Source organism: Saccoglossus kowalevskii, chromosome 19 (assembly GCF_978046115.1).
Source record: "Saccoglossus kowalevskii chromosome 19, keSacKowa6.1, whole genome shotgun sequence".
In the NCBI taxonomy this organism is placed as follows: Eukaryota; Metazoa; Hemichordata; class Enteropneusta; family Harrimaniidae; genus Saccoglossus; species Saccoglossus kowalevskii.
Genome location: NC_140659.1, coordinates 7,084,609 through 7,104,807, shown reverse-complemented (window position 1 = coordinate 7,104,807; position 20,199 = coordinate 7,084,609). Strand labels below are relative to the sequence as shown.

Genomic DNA, 20,199 nt, shown 5'->3' with positions numbered 1-20,199 from the left:
GATATTGTGCCAAGGGAATTGTTAAGTTATTATTTGAAATTTTTTTATGAATTTATTTTCAGGTGTCAGATTTATAAAGTCAGTGGTAATCTTTTCAGCTTCTTTGTATAAATTATCATTTTTGTTACTCAATTTGCAGATTATGTCGCTACTTTTGATTCTGTTGTGTCTTCCTCTTTCAATCTCTAGACTGTGAATGCTCAGTCTGAATTTAGTTAAAGTACTTTTCGCTTCTTTATTTCTTAGTGTTATTAAATAGTTTTCCAAAATAAAATTAATTTGTTTTAAATAATTTGTATGTCCTTAGTTTGTTTTTTGTATTAGTGTATTGTCTGTTATCATCATTAATTGGGGGGGGGGTAATTCAATGCTTTATAAATACGTTTTTTATTTTGTCATATATCCGTGACGTTTGTGACGATTTTAGTTCATTATTGTCAATATCTGATAGATTTTGTATTTGTAGATTTCAGTACTGAGTTAAGTACATTGTACCACTTACTTTTGACAGACTTTTTAATTAGGAAGGCTTTCTTAATAATAGGAGTTTCAACTACATGTTGCATTATATCACAAACCGCGACCTTGGCTTATTCAGTAGAGCATTGCTCTCAACAGTTGCGAGGGACTGTGATTAAAGTGACTATCATGCATCCACAGAGTTTGTCGATCTAGATATCGTAGCTTCGAATCCAGAGTGTCGCTCTTCAAAACAAACGTCCCGTTTTAAATAGTATGGGAAAAGTTGTACTATCAATTTAATAGATCATATTAGAATAAAATATTTTTGGGAAAAAAAAACGCTTGCTTGTAAATGAGGGCAAAAAACAACCATCTCCTAGTAAAAAGGCATTATTATTAAGAACAACGAATCCAGTAAACGCGGACTGCTTGGAGAAGGAAAAAGTACTTTTCTAAAATGTTGTCAAAAAGAGTACTCTCTGAGTAAATGCTGAAAACAGATGCAAGACGAAAAATATCTTCTACGAGAAATAAACACCATGCCCAGAACAACTTAAAGGGGAACCGCTCAATCCCATGGATTGCACCAAAGAATCATGGGACACTATTGTTTATGTCGTTTACAAAGTTAATCTATTCTTTGTTATCCATTGTAATTTTAATCCAGAAAGTAAATTTGTTGTGAGATTAGGCTTAACTAGAAGTGCCCCATTTAAGGACACATATAAAGAGTGGTATAATTGCATTTAATCATTGTATTAATTTTTGTTACGTTTTTTTTTAATATCCAGTCATTCAATATTGCAGCAGTCTGGAATAACTGTGGCATTAACAATTTTAATTACAAAACTACTCACGAATCTCTACTCCAAATCCGGGGAGGTTCTCCAAGTCAGACGTGGTACCCATGCTGAAGTATAGCCTCTAAACACGTACTTATTTTTGTGAAATTATACCTGTTTTCAGGGCAACAAATTTAAAATAGATACCCTATATACATACTAAAATCATACTGTTTCCAAGTTGAGGTAACATGAATTCATGAGATTTCTTCTTTCACACTTTATTTATATATTTTAAAATATTCAACCCTAAACGCGGTACAGGCGTATACGCGTCAAATAAGTAAATAACATCCCTTTTTACGCGTTTTTTTTACTTCAGCTTGCGTACCATATTTTATTCAAAGTACTCCATCCCGGGAATCCAAGTTAACCACACTGTCCGTTTACAAAGACAAAATAGTATATATAATATGGTATATACACGTACTAGATAATAAAGCTCTCATTTGCATTAAAATATGATACCTCAAAAAACAATCCAATGTGAATTTAAAAGTATAAGAATTTAAATTTATTATATTATATGTTAATATTACTAAATATGGCCTGCATTCATTTATATATCAGGCTCCTAGATTCGGAATCTGCTTGATGTGGGCATAAAATCAGCTGCGAATAAGGTGAATTTGATGTAAAAAATTTCAATTTGATCTTCATAGTTTAATCTGTCATTTTTGCTCGGCTATATTATCACATGTGTGCTACTTTTATGTTTTCCTAGGGTTAATAAAGCAATTGATTGATTATCTGACTGATCGATTGATTTGGATTGCCACGAGTACCTCATTCATTTGGATTTTGATCATGGGGCTAAAATGACAGTCTGTAACTTTGTTATGTTAAACCCGACTGAAATAATGTTTTCCCATCGTTGTTCGTACAACTTTGTTTTTGTTTACGTATATGCGGCACTTCAAACTACGGAGTCGTATTGTAACCGTACCGTGCTAGTCTGTGTTGAGAACACATTTCTGACGACACTATAGCGTACGATATGGCTTTTAGAGCCATGCGCCTGTCCGCCTTGTCATTTTAGATTGATACACAATTTCACTTGACAGACAAAATTCTGTACAAACCTGTCAAATTTTCCAAGATGAAAATTCCCTGTAAATTACAAAATAACCAACAAAATAATAGACTATAAGTCTACGGCTACAGACTAGTAACTGTTATTTTTCATTCAGTTTCGATAAAATTTGTAGACAGCCTGAAGTATTTTCATTGTTCAGGCTATAACCCTGGTATACATGCATTCATTTTTTTATATACATTACGGGGTATTTTTTTTGAAATAAACTAACCACTTCGCCCTGCCCATTATTATGTGTTTACAGGATTCGGTGGGAATGTTACATGTGTAACCCGTTATTGCACACACACCCCGGGCCGCCACTGTCCTCATTCAAATAATGGAACTAATGGGTTACAGTGACTGAGGGGTGGTAGAACTAATGTCACGAGGATTTTTTTTATGATACTGCTATAATTTGTTTTGCCTTTCTTTTTTCCAAAATTGTGTGATTTGTTCATATGCAAATATTTGTTTTCGTCTGTAACTTCCATTTACAAACAATACCTTTTTATTCCGTGAAGGTTTTTTTTTTCTCGAAATCTACCCATCCTCTTTCAGAGTTTCTTATGGTCAACCCCGAAATTTGTAAGATTTTGTTATTTTTAAGATGACAAATATAATTACTAAAAAATATAATTTGAAAAATGCATGTGGCGACTATGAGTAACAATCGAGAAATTCACAATAATCGTTTAGAGGAAACATTCCACAAACCACCACACAGGTCGATTTTTCCTCCAACATGGCGTCGTTACTCGACAGCTACGAACATCAGTTCGGCGGTTTGACAGCCGAAATTACGACGAAAATTGCTAAAATACCAAATTTATCAGGCAGTGAGTATAGCATAATTTATTGTGACAATTTACATTTGTTGTTGTTGTTTGTATTTGTCGGTAATAAAGATATTTTTATTGCAACTTTAATAACCGGAAGAGGGGCTTTTCGTCTGTCGATGTGGTTTCAAATCCGATAATATTTTGAAACATCGATCATCGTATCCAGTTATAACTGTGTATATATATTTATACATTTTTTGCTGTTTTTTTTAAATGTATGACATTACCATCTATGTTTTTTGTAACTGTCAGTACCTCCATCAAAAACGTTACATCTTAGTAAAACGCCGGGGTTATACGGTTCATCGTTTGAGAAGCTTCCATTCATAGATCTTAATAATAATAATAATAATAATAATAATGAGAATACATGTAATAATAATAATGATGATGATGATGATATTTTTGCTAGAAGTAATAAAATATAGGATAAATAGCTATAAACAAACATAATCGAAAGTTAGGTTTATTTATTTATTTTGTTTATTTATTTATTCACCAAAAAAACAAACGATCATTGTATCCAGGTATAATTGTAATAATTACCATCTGTTTTTTTGTAACTGTCAGTGCCTCCATCAAAAACCTCACATGTTAGTAAATCACTGAGGTTAAACAGTTCACCATTTGAGGAGCTTTCATTCATAGATCTTAATAATAATACTGTAATAAAATGATTTTTTTTGCTTCAAATAATTCAATATTAGATATATAAATTAATATGAATTCTCAAGCTTTGAACAAACATTATAATTGAAAGTTGGATTTATTCTGTTCATTATTTATCCCCAACAAATCTAAATTATATAACAATATTTACAAGCCACATAACCCAAGTTAGACACTTTCATAAATATGAATGAATCTCACTGATCAGTATAATCTCATGATTAAGATTTACCAGAATAATGACATGAATCACTAATAATATATATATATATATTGAGGAAATTAAAAATAATATTGAAAATTTTGAATGAAAGAATTACTGTCTCATGATATATTAGACAAATCCAGAAGAAGAAAAAATTGTTCTGGGTAAAAATGATGTTAATGATTTTAAAATATTTAAATTTTTCGTTTCTAATGTACATTGAAACAAGAATAACCTGAATTTTTATTTTTTAGAGTACTCAAATTACGAGAATAATCCCTTTGATTGATAATACATTTAATACGCATGATTCTGAAGATGTACACTATCCTGCTGTAATAAAAGTATTTATTAAAATTAACTATTTTTTAAAAACAGGACTATTCAAAATTTATTATTATTTTTTAAAAATATTTAAAATTCAATATTTAGCACATCTCTGATTTTGAGGTAAAGTGTGAGAATTTGTATGTGCATGACGAAACAGGAAGTGAAAATATTTACTAATTAAACCTACTTCTCAATTTCAACGTAGTGTCACAGATGTGAAAAAGCTGTTGAACTAATGAAATTCCCTTTATGTTGTCCCCATATGCTGTTTGGGGCCACTTATACTCACACAAACAGACAGTTGCTATACTCTGATTGTAGCCGTATTAATTCAATTTTATTGATTTGTATTCTGCAATTAAGTTTCACACCTTGATTGGTTTGTTTTAAATAGATCATTTGTGAGGCAATTTTATTTTCCTGACACAGTTTTAAAAAAAGTAAGATTTTATCACCCCCCACCCCACCCCAATAAATTGAGAATTTCAAAAATAATTGAAAATATATGAAAATTCATCGATGTCTGTCAGTGAGCCATTTTTATTTTTAGTACTGACTCGGCTGATCATTTACCCATTTTCGCATATAACTGTGATTGCAATCTTTTTGTAATGACATGAAATCTCCCAAGAGCAAGTTATAATAAAAATATAGGAAAGACAGATAACTATGGTATCTTCCATTTGGGAAATCTTCAGCATCAGCTTTTGTCCACAAAATAAAATCCACAAATATTGTTCATATATATTCCCAAATTTAGATCAATTCTGTATCAAATAAAAAATTATTACATGTAGTGAAAAAATGTTGCTCCAAAATTTTGATAGGAAAAATAAGCGTGGTAAATACTTCAAAAGTCGCTAGAAAAAAAATTTGTCACTGTTTTTTTTTTTACTACCTGCTCATTTTTGTGCTTTACTATTTGCATATGTTGAAGATAATGAATAACGATAATGTTGAGGATATTATTGTTATAATGTACAATTTTCAGTATATATATATTTTTTTCCAGGTGAGAAAAGGTCAATGATAAGTTCTGTTGAGAAGAATATGGATGAAGCTAGCGAATTGGTTCGTACCAAACACAAAATTATTTCATTGTGTAAACCAGGGCTTTAACTTTGGAGGTCAGAAAGCATCAATTTTCAAAACCAAAATTTATAAAATTGCTTTGGTATTATCGATGTATGAATAATATAGGGAATATCGAAAGGAACTAAAGCAAACTCAATCGGCTCAAGGCTCTTTAACACCTTTGTGAAGTTCAAGTCCTGGTGCAAAAGTTAAAATTTACGAATACACAAAACAGAAATAGGTTTGTTGTTAAAGTATTGATATCGCCATAGTTACAGATATTTTTATGTTTTACGAAACAAGTCCAACTTGAATTACAAATGAAATAAATGATGACAGATATTTAATGATGCATGTTTAAAAATCGCTTTAGAAACTTTATGCTCCTCACGACTTTTTTTTTGATGCAGCATATTAACCCTTTGAGCACCATCATTTTTCCGCTCAAAACTTGTGAAACATTTTGCCAGTTTTTATATATTTTTTTATATTTTTTTTTATAATTTTCAACTAAATGAACATAATTTCCTATTGGTTATAAGTCTTGATACAAATTTTGGAAAAATTATAAAAAAAATTATATGCGTTTTATTTGTGAATGGTGACAAGTTGACTTTGCTCTCAAAGGGTCAATGTGTCTTTGTTTCTGTGGCAATGTTCTTTCTGACATTTCATAAAAATGTAATGTACTACATTGTAGTAAACAAAGAGCCACATCATCATTAACATGCATGGATATAATTGACATCTAGGGTAAGATATAGGTATTGCTAGGTATCACTTACTGTAATTTTTATGTAACCATCATTTTAATAAATCTACAGTGATGCCAAACAAAATGTATAAACATCAGATTTATAAATATTATTGGTATACCGTTAAAATCCTATTATAAACCGCGGTTTATATTACAATGTATCAAATAAAAAATTGGGATCAACAGCTCATTTTCAGGGTGCGGTTTCTATTACGTACATATTGCAATCACTAAATGGGCGTGGTCATTTTTTTCCCACATCACTTGCACAAAACAAACAATACACCGTACAATCTTTTGAATATAAGCGTAACTCCAATTTAGAGGGAAGAGCGATAAGCGTCGCATCACAAAATAACTGTTCACATGAAAAAAAAATACTCAGTATATTTAATGTAATATGCATTTATTTTTTTAATTTTCTTTGTAACAGAAAGTATATTCTGACAGGAGTTTCAAATAAAAACAAACATTAATGCATTGCTTAGTAGAAAATGATCATGGTACGGCACTAAAAGTACGGTGCCAACAGTAACTCAATCCGGCCATGCTTTGGCTCACAAGTGAATAACTTACTTGTTTTCGAAGTGTTGAAATTGTAGATTATTACTCAGTAGTGATTATAATAACGCACGAAAAATAAATTCATTGAATTGTTATCAAATGCAAGTAAAATTCAACTTAGTTTCACCGTAATTTTGGTCACATGTAAACGATCGATGCAATACGACATCGGCCATGTAGTTTGAATGCACACGAGACGTTACTTGACCGGATAGGTCAAGTCGTTAATTAACCAATTAAAATGCTGGATGGTGCCCACGTGTTCAAATTACCTCATTTAAGTATGTTAATGACAGGTCTCCGACTTTATGGAGAACGAATCACAGAAGTGATTTACTGATAATGTATGCGATTTTTTGGCTTTGATTTCCATGAGAAAACGAGATGACTTTTTTTTTTTAAATCAAGAAATTAGTTGTTTTCGAAAGATAAACTGAGCATTGAAAAATAATTTAATAGTTTTTCGGTGATAACAGCTCATTGTCAAAAACGTACTCATAAGGAGCATTGACAAAAGTTGTTGCAAGAACAAAAGCAGTTTCACTGCGTGTTTGACATCCTAACAATACTGAACAATAAAGAGGTGTGAATATTTTTAGGCATGTTGTCGAAACAAATGAATAGGATTAGGAACAATGTACCAGCTGGTTGAAACAAAGTCAGTCACGGTCTTGTTAGATTGGGGGTGCGGTTAGTAATAGGTACTTTTCATGTTTTCATTTTTTGTTGAGAATTCTGTATCACTGAAGCCGAAATCGGGGTGCAGTTACTATTAGGTATGCGGTTTATAATAGGATTTTAACGGTACTACTTGTTCATGTGTTACTGGTGAATGGCCATTGCCTGAAATGACTTATCTATATTTCTTAGTTACTAGGAACAACGATTACTACATTCCATAAAACTTTGTAATGTTGAGTTTATCTTCAAGCCTTGTCTGATTTACGTAGAATCCAGACTGTCGCTACCCGCTAGTGTGATTATAAATTTATTGCTGGGCTGACTCCAAGTTTAAAATACTGTTTTTGGACTACCGTATTAAAAGTGAATTTCTGCATTTATTGTATGCTAGATCATTAAAATGTTACTTGTTTTGACTTCTGTCATTTACATAAGTGTATGTGCTATTAATAGACCAAATACAGTGATATAGTCACGGTTGGTGATACTATATTGCCTTTCTAAGCTCATTTACGCCGGAATGCGGGGCGTCGATCATAAAAAGTGTAGATATCTGCTCGAATTTGTCACTCTGTTTCAAATTTTGAGCATAAACAAATACCTGGTATTATACAGTACAAGGATTGCTACCGCTGCCCCACACGTTAGGTATTTCTCCCTGTTCGCCCCTGCCCGTGCCGGGACAGTCCCACGCGTGTTTTTACGTCAATTAGTAGGACCGCATTTTCAACTTGTTAGTCACTTGCCAACCAGAAAAAAATAACATGAAAGATCACAATAGTTTACAGAATCTTGAAGCGAATTGAAATTTGTAGTTGTTGTCTATGCTGCAACATAATGTTTTTCTGATATGGATGTTTTTAAATGATAATTTTTCAAAAATTCACAGTTTGTAATTCATCTCAGCCAACTTGTGGAAAATCTTGTTATGATCGTTTTCACATGAATTATATCATTGGCGATTGACAAAAGGTTAGAAAAACCTAGTATTCATTGTACCGTTTATACTTTCTCTCTCCTCAGCTAGAACAAATGGATTTAGAAATCAGAGAAATTCCTTCCAAAGACAGGCAGAGATTTAGCAATAGACTGAAGAGTTATCAAGTAGAAATGACAAAATTAGAAAAAGAGTTTGTAAGTATGAAACTACCACAATCTTAATCCTTTGAGTACCATCATTTTGGTGCAATATTTTGCCTATAGTATTTTTCTGTAATATATTAGTTGTATAGATCAACATTTGTGGGAAAATCTGTGAAAAATGTACATTATTTTTGTGATTGGTGATGAAAGTTGACTATTCCGCTCAACGAATGAATCTGCAATCAGTGCTTGAATGCAAATGTAGCGAAATGTGTGAATAAATAAATTAAGTTTCACAAAAACAATAATTTGCATACATTGGATCATTAAAATATGACTCAGTTTCGACCATAGACACTCCTAATAGAACAGACACTATACATGTATCAGTAAACAAATTATTAAATGCAATGCAAATGTCTGTTTAGGAATATGCAAAATTTTGTAACAGTGATCTTTAGCCCACTGAAAGCTCAAATTAACTTTTTTCACATGAGAGTTTTTTTTTTCTACTGAAAACACAAATGTTGAGAGAAAAAACAAAAATAAATTCAGTTCATTTGACCTGATATTAATTAAGAAAGAAAATTAAATAGAAATGTTGGGCAAAAAATGTTAGCAGAAAAAATTATGGCATTCAAAAGATTAGAACACAATGAATTTTACAAAGTTTTTCCACCAAATTGTTCGCGTGACAAATTCCATCAACATCATTATGTTGTTACACAATGCATTGTAATGAATAATGTTGAATTTTCAAACTGCTGCTCACACTTAAGGTGGGGTGGTTGTCGCACAAAATATTATGGGTATTAACAAAGATGGCTACTTTGACTCAAGGTCAGTATTTAGCACATGTCGCATCCAGATCATAACTTGTTTGCACTTGCCAGACAGAGTACTCTGTATTGTGGGCATATTAATGTTTATCAATGCAAATCTCGGACAGTGTGACGCGATGACGTTCACCCTTTAAATATAAATACATGTTTTTAATTTAATTTTTTTTGGCCTTATTGTTCACAAGGGTTTCCTGATTGAGGGTCCATATCTGAATGATGAAATCACATGATGTTTTATTTGTGTAACTTTATATACTGTAAAAGGATTAATTATTCACTGGGTTTTAATTTAGCTTATTTCGCTGACTGGAAAATGCACTAAATTAAAACCCAGTGAATATGTAAAATTTAGCATAGAAGACATTATCTAAATGATAAAACCGTGAATTTAAAGCCCACTGAATATGCCTGAATTGCTAAATCAGCGAAATTTAAACCCAGTGAATATTAGTCATTTTACAGTATACTTTTGTCCCTGACAGAAACGTTCTCGAATAGCATACAGCGATTTACAACATGGTAGATCTGAATTGCTTGGTGGAGATGATGCCTCTACATCAGAGGACCAGGTAAGTTTTCATGAATAGTTTGTATTCACTTCCACATTATTGTGAAACTCCTTATTAACCTTCATCATATTCATGTTTTTCCCGGCTTTTGTTTCATGGTTTGGTTGCAAAATAACTCAAAAAGTTGTGAACAAATTTTTATGACAATTTCATTAGGAGGGGCTGCTCTCATATCAGTCAATTTATTTTGGTATAGATCTGAATCTGATTGCCATGGAAACATAATTTTTACAGGGTTCTTTCTCATTGCCCATATCACTCAAAAAGTTGTGAACGCTTTTTGAAGTTTTCGGAGGGTTGCCTTTGGGACAATGATCAATCAATTAGATTTCAGGGGAGATCATCATTTAGTTACCGTGAAGATGACAGTTTCATCATCGGCCATCCTTATCCCAACTTCCCTGTTGCCAGCTGTGTCAGTTTAAACGGACACAAGACAACATGAGGCGGCTACGTAAATGCATTCCAGGGTAATGGTCTAAGTACATGAAATATTAAACTGCTTATATCTCATGGCATACTTTCAAATTTTGACATTATGCTACACTTTAGTTACACTTTAGCAAGTTCTTTAGATTTGAATTCATCAAAAATGTATTTTTTTTTTATTCCATCAGAGGGCCAGATTATTAGATAACACAGAAAGATTAGACAGAACAAGCAGACGGTTAGAGCAAGGTTATGCAATTGCCGTTGAAACAGGTATGTTTTTTTCTTCTGACATGACCACCACGCCTAACATATGGCATTTATCTTAGCTGTAGCTTCCAGTAATCAGTTTTCTTTCAGCAGCTGCAAAAAAGGTGCAATAGAAGAAAGCAGTGTAGTGTAGTTTAAGAGATTCAAAAAAAAAATAGAACCGAGGTTATAGAATGTGATAATGCACTTGAAGGATTCAAATGTGGACAACATGCACAGACGACAACAATTTTTTCCCTAAGTGCATTACTTCGCTGTTACGTTTCAGTGATTTGTTGAATCACAAGATTTAGGCATAAAAAAATTGTTTCTGGTCAGTGTGTGAACCCCCCCCCCCCCCCCCCAAGAAAATGTGCAGCATTCCGACTGAATTTTTAGAGTAGGGGTTTCTATACTCTCTCATTTATGAAATGATGGTATGGAAACAAGCGTAGGTGAATTATTTACTGCAGTTGGTAAATTTATTTTATCATTCCAAGTGATTTTCAAAATTCTGTGTTTTCTGCTGGCTGGAAAATCAAAAATAGGTAAATGGGAAAACTGGTGCAGGTTGATATTTTTATACCACGTTCGGATGAAGTCCAAAAAACTGGGACTTGTGTTTTGATCTATGTGCGTCTGTTTGTGTGTCTGTGTGGTTCTATCTGTATCTTGAGCATGCCTAGATTGATTTCATTCAAACTTCACACATGCATCTTGGGATACATATGCATGTCCATTTATTTTGTAATCTAATTCAAGATGGCTGAATAGTGGCCATTTTAAAAAGTAGTAAAAAATTATCAAAATCAAGCATTTCTACCTTTCAGAACCTGATCTGAGTCATGTATGGACGAATTTTGTTCAAACATTACAGTGCCTGTGAAATGCCCACCTACACTGAAATGGACAGTTATTGATTTTTGTTGTTGAAAATGATTACTTGTATCCAAGTAAATTTGGGATATTTCTTGTGCTGTAGCCACGCCCAGCTATCCTGAAACAGTCGACTGTTTCCGGATTTACGACTCTCACCAAAGTTAAAGAGCACCATCAAATGCCAAAATTTGAGAGGAAGCACTTTAAACATTATGGGACATCGATGCATGTCACTTTGTTATTAAAAATTATGACTGGTGGCCATTTTGTTTTATCGAATGCCATATTTCTGACATACCCTGGCTGTTAATCTTTAAACTTAAAATAATATAAAATGAACATTGTATCACACATATGCACATTTATTTATTTGGTTATTCAAGATGGCCGATGGGGAGCTATTTTAATGTTAAAAATTCATCAAAATCAAGCATTTCTTTATTCCTGCAAGCAGATCTTGTTTGTGAATGGGCCGATTTCATTTAACTTGGTACATACATTGGACATTATAAGACCTTGATACACATTGTTTTGTTTGGCCATTGTGTTTTATTAAATGCAGTTCTGGAGCCATAACTCTGAAATGCTCTGACCAAAAAGTTCAAACTTTATGTTTCTGATATAAATCTTAGGGATATATAAAAAGCAATTATTTGTGTTTCACTTATTTCACCACTGCACGGTGCCAAAAACACTGCAAAAATAAACCAGAGTCTACTGGCTACTGTGTAAATCAGTGCTGGAAATTGATCAGCTATTCTGCTGTTGAACTCAGCTATTTTTTTATAGGTGAACATTTTCTAATTCTGTTTTTACAGAACAACTAGGAGCAGATATATTAGATAATTTACAGGATGATCGACGGAAAATAGAAAGAGCTAGGGACAGGGTGAGTACGGTTAAAAGTCATAGGTTAGGGGTTATGGATGGTTCTTGTGAGACAATTTGGTGAATGCAATGTATTTATTTTTTAAGTTTGATTATGAAGTTTGAAGCACTAATGAGAGAAGTTGTATTGCCTACATTTGTAGTTCAAAAAATCAAAAACTTATTAAAGGGTGGTGGTCGTCGTCCTGTGGGACTTGTAGCGTTGTATACAATGCATGTAAAATATAATTTCATTTGTCTACATTAATTTAGATCACACCCTTTAATTCATGGTCTCTATTAATTCGTCCAGTTTCCAAAGATTTAAACATTATGACGTCGAAATCATTTATATAAAGTGAATTAAAAAAACAAATACCGGTACTTGATGTATACATCAGTTCATTAAATTATGTTCGTATCGCCATGTACTTTCTTCGCAAGAGATTGCAACACATCGTACCAGTGCATCATTTTCAACAAAACGTGAACTTCATTTTTTTACGCGTGATATAGCCTTAACTACAGGCGTGTGGCAAGAATGCTTCAAAACAATACCTTATATATTCTGTTGGTTTTTTGTCTCTATAGTTACGTGAAACAGATGCTGATTTAGGGAAAAGTTCACGAATCCTCAGTGGAATGATGAGAAGGTAAATTGGTTCTCTTGTATCCTTCCACACAATATAGAGCCACTCTCTATGTTGATTAGAATTCTTTGCGTGTCTGACCAGCTGATTGCGGGTTTGACTCCTACTCAAGTTGACTCATTCGGTGGTGAAACAAATAGTACACTTTTCCTACTTGCCAAGCTCCTCTGCATTTCTATGTGGAATATGGTGTCCAGTTTGAGGGGATGTTAAACTGTTGTCATGTTTGCTGCATCTCTCATCAGTGTATGTTCAACCGTGTCATATGCGTAACAGGTTACTGTTGGTTGCCTTGAGTATTCTCCATTTCCGGATCTGTATGTAGGTTTGTCCATTAATCTGCGTAATAAATATATCAAATTGTTAAGAAATATTATTTAGGTTTGAACACTAAGGTAAAAGAGAAAATTTCATCTTGAAAAAATGCTGTTAAGATGGCAATAGCTGCAATTCAGTAGTTTTTACAGATTTATTGTATTTAAAAAAAAATCTGTTTTTGTGGTTATTGTCAAGCAGAGACAAACTGATTGCTGTGACTGAAGAATGATTGTTATCTACATGTACTAAGCAAATATATTTGAGTGTTTACAAGCCAACAAAAAAATGTCAGAAGAAGTTAATGTCCTAATGTCATGCACAGTTGTCAGATGACTGAAAACTTTTAAAGTTAAATTAAATTGACAACAACCCTGTCGATTACCTTATTCCTGCCATCCTTTGGTGCCCTTTGCTACTTCCAAAATGATGCATTCTGGGTGCCCAGGCACTGTTTGTGGTTGTAATTATGGCATTGTAACAAGTCGATTTTATCCAATCTTGATATCTTAATTGTTTTCATCATTTCTTTCACTTTCTTTGGCAATGAGCATTCAGTTCAAATATTAAGTGAAGGCTCAATCCATGAAGTTAAGTAGTCTTCTGCCCTAACATAGTAAAACAAAAAATCACTACAATCCCGTAATCCAAAACTTATTTTTGTGACATTTTTTTTTTTTTTTTTGATGTGATATATTCTCATGTGTGTGATCACCAGAAACACATTTTTGTTTACACTTGAGGGGCATGTGGCACAACAAACATAGTCTCTTTGTTTAACATTCAACCTTCACCCCATCCTACCTTCTAAACAAAAGTTTGCAATTGTGAAAAAATAACATAAACACAGTTATTGAAATCACCACTTACCCAAAACCCCGAAACAAAGAGATTACGTTTCAAGTGTGGACATTTTTATTTTCCTCGCCCCAGAGCTGATTTTTGTATATATCTGTTTATTGTCTTTGCTAGGTTTCTTCCATCCACCTGAGTTTTACATGACAAATATTGTGAGTCAGTTCTGTCATAATTTAAGTGTCTTGTATAATGTGATTTTTTTTTTGTCATGCATGTGTCACAGTTCCTTTTATTTTTTCTCCCTCCCCATCAGTTGAATTTTCATAATATAATTTTACCGCAAATACCTTGATGAGCAAAGAGTTTTGACAGTTTTACTGCCAGTGGTGTTGTTTCTGGTTGATCACAAAGCGAGATTAGGAATTTCTTTTTAGCAGGCTGATTAAAGACAAATATAAATATGCACTGTAATTTTGCCTATTTGCAAGTTTCACTGTCATTTGGTATTTCTGTCATAATTGCGCCATTTTATTCGATGTAGTTTATAACTAGTTTTGTTATGGTCATTTGGGTCTTCAAATATCAATCCGATTGCATCACTTGTAGTTGCCAACTACAAACTTTTTAGTCACTTGGAGTTGTACGCAGGATATGGTGATTGTCAATGTTATCAACCATATCGTTCTGTCACACACCCTAAAATCTCACAAGTTGTCTGTTGTGGACTTAAAATTTCACCTGAATCATTTTCTGATGCTCACAATCATAAAAAATGAAAAAACAATCACTGATTACTCTTTTTTTCTTTTCTTTTTTCAGGGTAGTTCAAAACCGAGTTCTTCTAGTTGTCATTGGTTTAATTATGATCACTGTCATAGGAATTACAATTTACTTCACGACAAAGAAATAATAAGGTTTATTCTCACAATGATGATCTGTATGAATGTATATGAATGTAATTAGTATTTATATAAAATGTAATAATTATGAAATTAGTGTTTATTTTCATGTAAAGTTTAATCTACTGTTCTTCTGTGAAAAAATATGTTGTGATTGATGAAATACTGTAAAACACTTTGTGTGTAGCTTTAGCAAACTCAGTTAGATTCTTGATACTAATCTCAAAAGTCTAATGATATGTGTTTAACCTTTTCACCACCAGTTCCCTCTTTTTATCACAAAATAGTCCTGTTAATAGTCAGCACTTTTCTTCAGATGTTTGGGACAAAAATAGCCACATTTTTTTAATATAAACTGGAAATTGACTCAAATTTTGTCTGTTGGCTCCGAAATTAGGGTTCATTGCTAGGAATATTGAAGAATATAAGGAAAAGTGCAATAAAATTTGGGTGAAAATCTTCTGAAGGTAAGAATAGACTATAAATGGGACTACCTGTATATGTGATGAAAAGAGAGAACTGGTGGGGAAAAGGTTAAGCCAGCTGAAAGCTAGATATATGCTAAGCTCCAACTGTACTGTATATGAAACATGTACTTGGACTTGGACTGATTAAATGCATGCGTGTGTGTGTGTGTGCGCATGTCCTACATGTTGTGATTAAGCATAATTGATTTAATGTTGTATTCAGATTTCAATGGATTTTAACAAAAGCAGATTAGTGTCTTGACGTTAATATTGAACAATACATTGGCAAAATAGTGACTTAAGTTTAAGTGATTCAAGTTCATAGCAATACTAACTCAGATTACAATATTGATATTGTTTGTGCTTCAAAGTATTATCATCAGTTAGATGCCTAACTTTTAGTATTTCCCATATGATGGTAGATTTCTGATTTCTAGTGAGTTTGAGTCATGACTTGCCAATATGGTGAATTGTGTCTAGATGTAAATTTGTGAATGACATTTGAATGAGAATAACCTCGTGAAGGTATCAGGTTTAAAAATAGTTCCACAAAGTGGAAGAGTTAAACTCTTGTAGTAAATTTGATGGTAGATAACTCTATACCTTATGTTAGATTACCTGTACTTAATGTTTATGTGAGAGATGTGAATATCATGAGATGGTGAAAATCATAAAAGTTGTACCTGTGAATATTTGTTTGACTTAAGTCAAAGCAACTTTTGCAAAATGCATTCATCATTAATGCCATTACATCATCTAATCACAATTCGTAGCAGTAAAAATTATACTGATTACAATAGTTAAGGACTGATTGGAGAAACAGGACCATTTTGCTGACAATTCTGACTGCATATTGTTTGCCAGGGTACTATTCGACTAATGCCAGTGTATCTTGATGAGATATTGTTTCTTAAAGCTCAGCATTTCAACATTCAACTAGAAAAAAAGAAATTCAGGTTTAGAATCAAAGCTTTCGTTTTTTTGCAGCAGAAACATTTCTCACATTTTGTGAGAACTCACAGTGAATGTAAAATCTCTATTTTTGCTGCAGTTAATTTTCCTGATATGTTAATTTAATGACATTCACTGAAACATAATTTTGCAATAGTCACTGCTACAAAGTTTGCGATTTAATTTTGTTACAAAATTCCCTTAAATCAAACTTCACCAACCAGCACTTTACAGTTGATAGTTATTTGATGACAGCAAATACAAACCTCTTCCTATGTAATGAGATTTTCAGACTTAAAGCAATACAGTCGTCATGCCACGTTATTTTTGGTATGGGATCCATAGCAACATGTGTAAAGTAAATTGTTTGTTTACATGAAATTCAAACACACGCTGTGTGACGACTGTGGTTCTTTAAACAAGGTTTTACTTCTTACATTAAGTTTAGATAAATCGTTTCCTAGTGAGTATGGTAGTTTATCATTATGTGCCATCACTTTTATACAGATGATATACATGGTACAGAATAAACACACCCACATATGCTTCAACGTTTTCAGACCATTGCAATACTTCAAACAGTTCTTTAAAAATGGTGGTCAGTAGCAAAATTTGTATGTGTTTTTTTGTTTGTTTTGAGAGTATCTCCTGATTAATAAAAATATTACTTCTAGAGTATGGGAATTTGTTTTCATGCACAAGAAGATCTTTTGTCATCGGTCTCTGATAAAAAAAGTAATTACCCGTACCCGTTTCTACTTTATAATAATTAGTGTGGTACGGTGTCTTTATTTTTAGTTTTTGTTCTGAACATAAACAAGTGTATTTCCAAAGTTTTGTTACGTTGTTCCAAATTTACTGATCGATTGTGTCTTTCTAGAATACACACTATTATACATTTTAGAAAAGTATTAAACTTCAGATTGTTGTAACGCATTTTGTTGTTTGGCGCCCTCTGTGGTGCTGTCAAGAACTACTTCTAGAGGGCGCTATTTCTGTTGTAATTTAATGTCATTCATGTACAGTAAATGAGAATTGTTTATTCTATGTAGACAACATTTTTGAATTTTGTAACACCTAATGTAAAAAAAAAAAACTGATTTATGTGCTATGTTTAAATTTCCATGTACATTATTATGCGAAAGCAGCTCTCCTGTGAGCTCCTCCTCTCCTGACTGATAACCTCCATCACAATCACCAATGTTTAAACTACTTAGTATGTTGTACTATCATTTTCCTACATTGAAGGTAAAATAGCAAAAACTTATTCTTGCCATTCTCACTGCCAATTTCAGCCTGATTAAAATATGAGGTGATGTTCGCTATGTACATACGCCTCTAACTACATCTCACCAATGACTGTGCAAATTAAGCACTTTACTCATTGGATCTGTAGTCAAACAAAACTTGTCACAGGCCGCTGTCTCGTGACGCTTGCTCTGTCAACAAATTGTATTACAGTAATGTATTACATGTAACTTTAGCGGTGCCTAGGCTCTTTTCATAGCAGTCTTTAGTGGTGTCTAGGCTCTTTTCATTGCAGTCTTTAGTGGTGTCTAGGCTCTTTTCATAGCAGTCTTTAGTGGTGTCTAGGCTCTTTTCATTGCAGTCTTTAGTGGTGTCTAGGCTCTTTTCATAGCAGTCTTTAGTGGTGTCTAGGCTCTTTTCATTGCAGTCTTTAGTGGTGTCTAGGCTCTTTTCATAGCAGTCTTTAGTGGTGTCTAGGCTCTTTTCATAGCAGTCTTTAGTGGTGTCTAGGCTCTTTTCATTGCAGTCTTTGGTGGCGTATAGGCTCCTTTTCATAGCAGTCTTTAGTGGTGTCTAGACTATTTTCATTGCAGTCTTTGGTGGTGTCTAGGCTCTTTTCATAGCAGTCTTTAGTGGTGTCTAGGCTCTTTTCATTGCAGTCTTTGGTGGCGTATAGGCTCCTTTTCATAGCAGTCTTTAGTGGTGTCTAGGCTCTTTTCATAGCAGTCTTTAGTGGTGTCTAGGCTCTTTTCATAGCAGTCTTTAGTGGTGTCTAGGCTCTTTTCATAGCAGTCTTTAGCGGTGTCTAGGCTCTTTTCATTGCAGTCTTTAGTGGTGTCTAGGCTCTTTTCATTGCAGTCTTTAGTGGTGTCTAGGCTCTTTTCATAGCAGTCTTTAGTGGTGTCTAGGCTCTTTTCATTGCAATCTTTAGCGGTGTCTAGGCTCTTTTCATAGCAGTCTTTAGTGGTGTCTAGGCTCTTAGTATATTTAGTATAATAGTGACAAATACAGAGTATGACCTTGACTTGTGTATATGCAGTCAGAATAGCTGTCATGAAGTGTTTTTTGTTTGTATTAGTTGATTTTATATAGAGAAAACTGTCATCGGAAACCATCTTAATCAAATTACCATATTTGCCTTATTAGTGGTGCATGTGCTTACGATGTGTGTCTATCCCATCGGTCATATTTTAATAATTCAGTATAAAATTAATGCAATTGTTTACATGTGCTTCAAATGGAGCAAATACGGTAAATGCAAATTTTGTTTTATGTGTGCTGCTTTTAGAAACTTGCTTCTAATAAAACAAATATGGTATTCATATTTTTGCACACGTCACTGTCCATCAGTCAGGATTGCTGTGCATTTTGTGAAGATTTGGCTCTGTGGAAGGTAATGTCATAAACCTCATCTCACCCCAATTGGAATTGATTTTCTTATTGACATTACATGTAGAATTGTGTGCAGTTAGGTTATTTATTTTAAGGTTATTTCTAATTTATTCAATCCAAGCAATTAGCCAATCATGCTACTCCTTACTTGTTTGGTGACCAATCAAATGCCATCTTGTATAATTACTTAGGGTGGTACAAAATAGAATTACGGTAAATGTACTAAACTTGGTAACTCACTCTCTCATTAATATTTTCTGGATATTGATATACCAGTGTTTTCAGTTTCTCCACATTTTGAAATGAAACAAACAAGACTGTTATAAATAACTGAAAGTCTGGTCTGCCTTTTGATAATGAGTACATGAAGTTTGTGTTTCTCCGCAGTTACTCCAAATTCACAGTCACCTAGATGCAAAACGTGTCAACTGCCATTAACATACAAAAATCAGCCAGGTTTTTGCCATTTGCATGTTGTGTTACCAGCTGCAGCCATATTTTCCACAACTGTTGCATTATTTATGTCTATTGTACATGACATGGTATCCGTAATTTATGTTGTGATGTCAGGATGTTTAAATACTATATTAAAAATGTAAATATATAAAAGAAAAATACAGAGAAATAAAATAGAATTACAAAGACTTTGTTTATTGTTCTAATTTTTAAAGGCCAAACCTTTATTCCCAGGGATTGCAACAAAAGCCCTTATGAAATAAGAATGAAATAAACACAAGTGCATTGCTTGCATTCAATAATATTTATTTTCCATAGGAAAAGATTCCTGTAAATCACTTCAATTTTGTGAGTTTGGGAAAAACATCAGTTTTATACTAACAATTTTTTTATTTCGATTGACGCGGTGAGTCGCACTTTCTTTTGCAAAATTTCCTTCATACAAACGTCTAATCTAATTTGTCGCCATACAGAGAAAAATAACTATCAAGGGACCAATATGAATAAGGGGTTGACCAGCTGATTGGGCCAGTAAGGGGTTGACCAGCTGATTGGGCCAATAAGGGGTTGACCAGCTGATTGGGCCAATAAGGGGATGACCAGC

The 20,199-nt window shown here is 33.2% G+C and overlaps 1 protein-coding gene across 1 annotated transcript; it reads left to right on the top strand.

Annotated features, from left to right (window-relative positions):
* Window positions 1-3,101: 3,101 nt before the first annotated feature.
* LOC102808476 (vesicle transport through interaction with t-SNAREs homolog 1A-like) lies at window positions 3,102-19,783 on the top strand. The gene is made up of 8 exons (XM_006811779.3): window positions 3,102-3,218; window positions 5,438-5,496; window positions 8,525-8,635; window positions 9,909-9,995; window positions 10,613-10,697; window positions 12,371-12,441; window positions 13,011-13,072; window positions 15,002-19,783. The coding sequence occupies exons 1-8, from the start codon at window positions 3,125-3,127 to the stop codon at window positions 15,090-15,092; spliced, it is 660 nt and encodes a 219-aa protein (XP_006811842.1). The 5' UTR covers window positions 3,102-3,124; the 3' UTR covers window positions 15,093-19,783.
* Window positions 19,784-20,199: the final 416 nt, after the last annotated feature.